General features: G+C 47.4%; 1 protein-coding gene across 3 annotated transcripts in view; it reads left to right on the forward strand.

Annotated features, from left to right (window-relative positions):
* MAML3 (mastermind like transcriptional coactivator 3) overlaps positions 1-8,935 on the forward strand; it is a 432,522-nt gene that overhangs the window by 412,523 nt on the left and 11,064 nt on the right. For all 3 annotated transcript variants that reach the window (XM_017674236.3, XM_017674235.3, XM_073237030.1), the window contains one exon: positions 5,346-5,576. In XM_017674236.3, the coding sequence (XP_017529725.2) occupies positions 5,346-5,576 (231 nt within the window). The remainder of the gene's footprint in view (positions 1-5,345; positions 5,577-8,935) is intronic.

Genomic DNA, 8,935 nt, shown 5'->3' on the forward strand with positions numbered 1-8,935 from the left:
ATCTTCCTGGAAGAATAATGGCCATGGGCCTCATTCAAAATTCTTGGGTTTGCATCGCCCAAGCAGCTGTCTGAAAATTTGAGTTGTGTTCCAAACACACAAGAATTTGCAATAGAAACATAGGCAACTTAGCACTCTGACTTGCTTTTGAAAGTGCAGTGTTTGCAATCTAATCTGGACACAGCTCAGATGCCCCAGGTTACCAAGGGTGCCCATAAACCAGAATTATTTGCCCCAGTGATTCTCAAACTGTGGGACATCATAATTACCTGCAGGGCATATTAAACTGTTCCCATAGGTTCTGATTCAATAGGCCTGGGGTGGAGCCTGAGAATTCGCTTTTCTAACAAGCTCCCAGGTGATGCAATGCTGCTGACCTGTAACCATACTTTGAGAACCCCTGATTAAGCCCATTATTGTTCTGAACTGCCCAGACTGCAAGTGGGAGAGGCTTTAGTATCTGCTTATCCATTTTTCTTTCTGTAGTTCTTCCATCTCCAAAGTTTCTGTTGTCAAAGGAGGAGTCTTATGAATATAATTTTCATTCCAGAAGGTGGGGACTGAGACCAAGAGGTCAGATAGCTTCCCCAGCCTCAAAATGCCAGTTCACCACCCTGAGCCTCTGGGAGTCACAGCCAGATGCCTCCATAGAGCCGGGGGTGGGTGTCCATGCGTCCTGTGTTGCTCTTGGATATGAAACTGCTGAAACCTTTCCCAGCATGTGCCATGTTCTGTGTGAAACATTAGCTTCTACCTTTGAAAAGACTTCCTCCTTCGGAAACTCAGAACTCGAATAGGACCTTTGCAGGAGAAAGCCTCTGGATATTTGGGAGAGGTTGGACCGAAAAGTCTCTTGGTATGCACAGAATCTAAGCAAATTTTGGTTTGAGGTGAAGATTGATTTAATTTTTTCAGTTACTTGCTCTAATCCAGTGTATGCGAAAAGTACGGTTTATTTTCTGTAACATCCTTTCTGTTATGGCTTTTTTTTTTACTTTTTCCTACTGTGAATAACAACCCAGCCCCCGCCCCATGCCCTCTGCTCTCACTTCCTCCTCGGCCACGGGCATACACGGTGGGGGCGGGAAACGTGCCCCGGAGCTGGCCACGGACTCATGAGCAGCGCGCTGGCCCGGGACCCCCGCGGCCCCTGGGCGCCCCGCTCCCGGGCCGCCTGGCGGTTCCTTTGTTAGGGACACCCGCGCCCAGACGCGTCTCCCTGCTTGCCCGCTCCGCTCCCGGCTGCTGAGAGTGCCCCTAAGGACTTGTAAGCATACAGGCTCGAGTGGAGAGGCTAAATTACGCCCCAGGGGTCTTTTTAAGAAAATCCTAAATTTCATTTAGGCTGTTCGTGGGCCGGGCGATTGCCAAGGCCGCGCCGTTGCTCGCGCTCCGCGCCGGCTTTGTGCAGCCGGGGCGGCAGGGCCCAGCGAGCCTCCCGGAGCCTGGGTCCCGCCACTCTGCTTCCCCTCTCCGGCCGCCGCCGCCCCCGCCCCCAGCTCTTCCGTTCCCTTCCAGGGCCTCCCGCCCGCACCTGACAGCTCCCTGCCCTCGGGCTGGAAGAGAAGTCGGTAATAAGAAACCAGTCGAGTGTCAGTCGGAGAAGGGGGAGATAACCCCAGATACACGGCAACGGAGAGAGAAGTCATTTTGTGCAAAAGAGGGCCTCGAGTCACCAGGGAATTCCTGGATTGTCTCAGGCTGTCGTGTGTGATGTCCATCACGCCGTGCGAACACCATCTGCTCGGTATTATGCTCTCAGTTGCCAGGCTACCTGCTGTACGCAGTAACACTTGGCTGCCTGGCTCCATGTTCGCTGCGCTGGCCCAGACGCGGGGCGGGGGCCCGGTGGGGGGACCGAATCCTGATTAAGCCATCTGCGAGCCGTGGGGGGACCGGGCTGGAAGCCGGAGGACCGGGCTGACACTACCATCTGCTGGGCCAGAGGGAGAACAGCAGCTGCTCTGGTCCCCACGACGAGGAACGCCTGGAAAGGTTGGAGCCCCTGGGCGTCCTCCAGCCCCAGTTCACCGCAAAGTCCGGTCACGCCAGTCCCTTCGCCGCCGGCAGCCCTTTGTGATCCTCTCTCCAAGAAACCAGAGCTTTTTGGTTCGCCGCCAGGAACTCCGGCCCCTCTCACCAAACACTACGCATGTTCTTGAAGACACTTAAGAGAAATAAAGCTTCCCCGCGCACAGATTTATAAATAAACAGCTGCTTGCTCTTGGAAGATATTTTTACCACAGCTGTTTTTTTGAAGTAGGAAACTGCCTCGTTGGAGGAGGTAGGGTATTTTTTTACACCTCCTACCGCTCTTCAGCCCTTAGAAAATTGCTAAGATCTTTTTTCCCTGGAGACATGAAAGTACGTTCACTGGTTTTGGTTTTTTTCCCCCCTCCCTTTATTTTACTGAAAAGTGAGAGGCTTGCGGGGTAATGAAGATCTATGTAGTCAATTGAATTTCTGAGGGAGAGACTGGATTAAGGTTCTTGGTAGAAGGTATGGGAAGTGTTGGGCAAGGGATCCGGTGGAGAACAAGCCAGTAATTAAAGCTAAAAATAGTGCATCATTTGGCTTCAAGGCATTTATCTGACGAAAGCTCAGCCTGGTTTTCTTTAATTGCACACACAGTGTGTCCCGTCAGAAACAAGAGCAGTGGTTGCAATCCTGAGATTCGACCAACTTGCTTATGAAGCCCTCTTAGATTGGAGGTTAAAAGCCACTATGTAATAATATGAAACAGTTAATGGCCTTAGCCAGCTCAGTTTGTAAGGCAAGTCACCAGATGCAGATTCAAACTTTAGAATACACACCTGAGGCTGGTGGGGCTCTAGGCCACTTACCCGTTGTTGAATGCAGCAAAGCTTGTTGGGGAAGTCAGAAAGGGGCATCAGCTAGATTCATGGATATTTTACATGGAAGGCAAGCCTTTAAAAATGCACATAGCTCTCCTGCCTCTAGGTCTTCAGGTCTTCAGTGAGAAATCTGAAAGTAAACCATTTGGGAGAGAAATACTGGGGGGAATACGTAATACTGGGAAGTCATAACTATCCCTTTGGGAAGGTTTTTTCCCACTGTGCTTTTGAAGTATTTCATTTAGTCTCAGGAAAACAGCAGCCCAAAGTGGTTGGCTGTGTCAACATCGTCACTTCATTTGCCTCTCCCTTTCTTTCCTGGTGGAGAGAAGGCTGGGAAAGCAACTTCTTAGTACTTACTAAACACACATTACAGCTCCTGAGCATGTGCCCCACACATGCCATGCAGGACAAGAATATCTCAAATTGCCCAAAGATAAACAGGGCTAGACCAGACCAGCCCTCTCAGAGAATCAAGCTGAAGAAAGCTATCTTCTCTTAGGACTCATTTTCTTTCCAACTCTCTCCTACTTATCAAAACCGGTAAATATCAAATATTCTGAACTACAGAGAAAAAATACTGTATATTTGTATTGTTGCTGATTGTACTTCAGTACAAAATTCATTTGTTAAAGTGTTAAGTTAATCAGCCATTTGTCTCTAAAAGGTGGCAAGAAACAGTTTTATCTCATTGGTAGGAAGGGCTTGGAAAACAGGAAGTTTTGGTGGGGAGCAAAGACTGAAATATCTTTACCCCTACAGGGTGTTTTTATGGTAACAAAGTTTCCTGGCATTTTTTAATATAAGGTCTTTTTTAACCAATATTTCCTAGCTCTCTACCTAATAAGTGTCTATTTACAGAGAAAATACACAGAGACAAAAGGTTTTATTAACTTCAATGATAGTTACATTTGAAAAACAGAACACAGTACATTATGGGGGCATATATTTAGTCCTCAGACAATTCTTAGGTGCACACTTGGCCCCATGGACCCATGGTCTGGGAAAGGCCTGGCCCAGTGGAAGGAATATGTGTTCTGGTTCTGCTAGTCTAGTTCTTCCATTTACTATGACCTGGACTACTTCACTAAGTGACCAGAACTTCTCGGACTTTTCTTTCCTGGATGAGAGGAGTAATGGTTTTTGTTTCTTTCTTCATTTCGCTTGTTTGTTTGGGTGGGGGAGGGAGGGAGGAAGAGCCCCTAAAGGTGCACTTAGGGTATCTCACAGAAAGAAAAGCATGAATGAGCACCACACAAGAGAGGGAAGGGGGTACAGCAGGCTCAGGCTCTGGGAAATAGAATGCAGGACTGTGTGCCTAGGAGGGACAGAGATCAAATTCAGCTATATATTTTCAGAGGAGATTGCCAGCATTACCGACTGTATACTGAAGAGGTAGCAAAGCAAAAACAGAAAAAATGTTAAAACCCAATTCGACTGGATAAAAATATTTTTAATAACTATGGAGTTACATTGATTTCTTATGATTTATCTCATAACCATGCCTCACAATGTGACTATGTATGTCTCTACATGTGTGACCAATTAATCTGTGTGTGTGTCAGACACCAGCTCCTCTATGTTCAGATTACTTGAAACTTGAATGAATTAAAAGGAACATTTCTGTAAAATGTTCAGACAATACTTGCCATTACCAGGTGTGCTTGGTAAAATAAACAGGAAAGGAAATGTCTAGAAACTGAATCCTATGGTCACACCCCTTCTTTTCCCATCAGCTATTCTTCCCTGGTCTATATTGGCCATTACAGACTTCCCCTCTTAGCATTGCTTCCAAGTAGTTATGTGGTTGTGTGTGAGCAGAGCCCTCTTTACCTTCATTTGACTAACACATAATTATAGAATCAAGAGACCCAGTTCAGTCCCCCATGTTTAAATCATCCCAGACATACGAGAGAGACTCAGTTACATTATTAAAGATGTTGGGAGATTATGTGTCTTTGGTCAGTGTGACATGTTACTAATTCTCACCATCAACAACTCCCACTAGCAGAATTTTTTTTTTTTTTACATATATCCAAGCTGCCAAATGTGACAATTAATTTGAATTCAATCAAATAGCAGATCTGTTGATTAATAAATTCCAGCAGTCTCCTATAAATGTCTCTCCCACTAGCTAAGAAGCCTATTTGGGCCAGGTAGGCAGTAAGGATAAAGAGGTAAGGTTGGGCTGTGCCATTCTAGACTTAAGGTGAGCCCAGCTTGAGGGCTTTATTCCCTTTCCTTTAAAGGAATGCAGACTGTCCTTGTTCCTTAACCAGGCCCTTCGAAAATAGGCAGTCTTGGACTCAGGTCTCCCAGAGCCATGCTCCATTACTGCCCCACTGTAGCCTCTCCAGATCCACTGTAGTAAGGCCAGATTTGAGACCTCTTAGTTACTTTCATGTGCTACTCAGGACCCCTGACGACCTCTGCCCCATGCTTCCCTTCAAGTGTGGAATTGCAGCACTGTCTTCTCTTCCCACCCTCCAGGAGCAGCATCCGGTGGCGCTTCCCCGGACCGCGGGTCCTGTGCAGTCCTCCATCCCGCCAGGCTCAGGTGGCCTGGTCTCTGGGGCCAGTCCCACCGGCCCCGGCTTCCTGGGCAGCCAGCCCCAGGCGGCCATCGTGAAGCAGATGCTCCTTGATCAGCGGGCCCAACTGATGGAACAGCAGAAACAACAGTTCCTGCGGGAGCAAAGGCAGCAAGTGCTGGCCGAACAGGTAACAGGAGGCCGCGCGACTCCCATTCCCCAGCGTCCATCCAGCACCCACCACCTGTGGGCCCCGCAGGCGTGTCCTCTGTCCAGGTGCTCACAGTCCAGCATTTTCCTGGGTCACGGAACAACCTGCAGCATTTACAGCTTCCCCATAGGCCCCATCTTAGAATGAATTAGTTTGTTTTTCAAAGACAGGCTTCAGCCAGCAGTTTGAGGGCCCGTTTGCCACAGATATTTTTTCAATTACAGGCTGACTCCTGTCCCCTGGTTTCTGATACAGGGCTCTGTGTAGTCAGCATGGGCAGAAGGAGGGCTGCCTCACACTCTTTGTAAACTCCAATATTTCTAGCATGAAGAGAAAAGAAAATAATTCCAAGAACTTTGTTTCTTGGAGGAAAGTGTCAGGGGAAGGGACTGAGGAGCATTCTACAGAACTGGTCATGAACAGTAGAATAGAAACAGGAGCAAAATAATAGGGCCACAGAACTACATAGAAATCTGAACTCTGGGTCAAGAAAAGGTGCAAACTTAAGAAAATTCCCAATAGCTTTCAAAACAGCTCAGGAAATCTTTGACGTAAAGGAAGGCCTAATACAAATAAAGCTCTATCTTAGGCATCTTTGTCCACCCTTGCCATATAATTCCTCCAGCTCTGAAAGAAAGCTTCCCTGTGGGCTGCTCTTGAAGGTTTCAGTGCATTTTGTATTTCAGGACACCCCTGCCTGATTTAATATTATCCCAGGAAAGGCCTGAGGCCTTCCACAAGAGATCCTTAGATGGCCTCTGTGGGGTGTCTGTACAGGGCATATCTCTCTTTATTATAGGAGTTGTGAGGTGGTCATATAAGGCTCCAGACCCAACAGAGCTCTGCCCCACAGTGACCCTCCTTCTAGAATGTTCCTAATACAATCAGGATTTTGGAAATTTATCAAGCATCCTCCACCATACACACACACACACACACACACACACACACACACACACGATTCTGTGTGGGACACAGGCATGTTCAGGTCCCTGCTAACCAAGAGCACCCTTGGTCACAGTTCACTTGTGTTGCCTTTTTTGTTGTTGTTCCTGAGCAGCTGTGTAATTATCTCCCTTTTTACCAAGGTCAGTCAGCCACCTGGCAGCTCTTGTGTAAACCAACCTCTGTCCTTCTCACCCTGCATAAGGCACGTGACAAGGAGCCATGCTAATATCTCTCAGGCAGTGATAAATGGAGCTGCTGAGGGAACCTGGGCTTTGTAAATTCCCTCCTCAGCCAGTCCCGGAAAAGTTCAGGTGTGCCTGAAGTGATGGCCTTTGATAAGTGTGCTGCAACCACGGCCCAAGGGGACAGACTGATCAGGCAGAACTCAGCTGTGCCAGCCCAGGAGTGTCCCTCTCTGGCAGGTCAGCCGGAGCCTGGGGAGCAAGGAGGGAGGCCTAGGAGGAGAAGAGCTGCTACAGGATGGCACCCACAGACTGGGAGGTGAGAGAATGGAGGACCCTTCAGAACCCAGGACAGAGAGATACAGGGCCTCTTGGAAGAGATGGGGAAATGGGAAATTGTGAAAAATGAGTATAAAGTTCCTTAGCAACTGTGCATCCCAAGAAATGAAGAGGAACCAAGGAAAGAGTAATTTTATTGCTGGTCAGAATGTACTCCACCTTTTGCTTGTGGTATGATTTTAGAAAAACCACTTAGCCTCTCTCTTCATCGACCAGCTTAGGTTTTAATAATTCCCCAGCCCCTCCTCCTATTACTTTTCTAAGCATGACACGGAATAATGTGTGTAAAATCCTTTGGAAACTGCACAAATGTATGTGGGGACCTGTCACATGATCGTGGTGTCACAGGATGTGATGTAAGAGCTGCAGCCACTCGTGCCAGCCATTCTGTGGGACTAGCCAGGAGTGAAACTGAGAGACTCTGCTGAAAAAACTCCTGTCAAGGTAGCAATCTTACCTGCACCTGGAGACAAAGCCTATTGATGCAGGCTGTCTAGGGGTCTGCAAGTGGTAGACTGTCAATTTTTTTGTTTAGCAAAGGAATATTGTCATATCAATGTCAAGCTGATTTTCTTGGTCTCTCCAGTAGCAGTGAAAGTGTCCTTACACTTTGGATTGTGAAAATAGCATATTGGAGACACTAGTGTTTCCTGAAAGGACATGTGAGGGAAACCAGGAGGATTTGGGGTCTTTTCCATCTTGGAGACTTTGAAATGATTCTCAGAAATCAGAACAGAGCAGGTTGAAAGCAGGCGTGAATTGGCATGTGGTGCCTTATTCTCAAAGAGCACAGAGCATGTCGCCTCTCATCCATTCACAAAGGTTCAACAGGACCTAGGATTTTAGATCTGACAGTAACCCTGGAGATCATGAGTCCCTTATTTTACATATGAGGAAATTGAGGCCAGGTTGCTTATGTGATTCATCCGAGACTGCAGAGCTCCAGCAAGGCAGAGCCAGGACTGGAACTGGAGCTGCCCCTGACCCCGGCACAGGCCACCTAGGGCTTATTCTCTGTTGTAAGTGGGACAGTTGAATTCTTACATCATAGGAAAGTTTGGCTGAGGAGAAGCTTTTACAGGCTCAGTTTAACAACGCCCTTACATTGCTGCCTAAATGATTAGAATGGCTTCTTGTCTACACTTTATCTACACAATTAATTAATTTCAACAGTCTTATGCAAACCATCACGGCAGGTGCCCCAGGCTGGGGTGGTGGCTACAGAGGGCTGGCTGGCATTGTCAAGAAAAAGGGGAGAAGAAGAAAGAAAAAACAAATTATAGAGCTGCCCAGGAATAAATCAAGAGAAAAAGCAGAAGCAAATCCACGGACGTGTGTGTCATTTTTATAATGAACCCTCTAATGGGCGGGGCCCTTGTCACATGTTCTTCGTGGCCCTGCAGACAAAGGTGCTTATTGAATGTTTAGGTTCAATGACATGCCAGAGGTCACGCAGCTACTTGATGCCGGACCAGAATGGTGAAGCCCTCTTCTCTGCTCTCTCCACCTCACTGCTGTAGTCTTTTCCCTTTCACATACAGCCCTTCCAGGGCATTGGTAAGAGCGCCAGCAGAGCCGAATCCCCGTGAGTGGAAGAAGAAAGACTGAATCGTAGGCCTCCTGGCTTCTTATGTGGAATCCCATGTGGTTTCCTCAAGGCAGTAAATGCTGTAAATTTTATTTGTGGAGATTATTTTACAGGCAGTGTGGCCTTATGGGAATAAGAGTAGCATTTTTTCTAGCCCCTGAGAATCCTATCTTCCTCCACCCCAAGCATCTCTTTAGGTCATTAAAAATAAGTTGCTTGTCCCTTTGAGCTGGGTCTCCACGGCACTCAGAAAAACTGCCAGCTGATGTTGGAAAGTGACA

Source organism: Manis javanica, chromosome 5, assembly GCF_040802235.1.
Source record: "Manis javanica isolate MJ-LG chromosome 5, MJ_LKY, whole genome shotgun sequence".
Taxonomy (NCBI): Eukaryota; Metazoa; Chordata; class Mammalia; order Pholidota; family Manidae; genus Manis; species Manis javanica.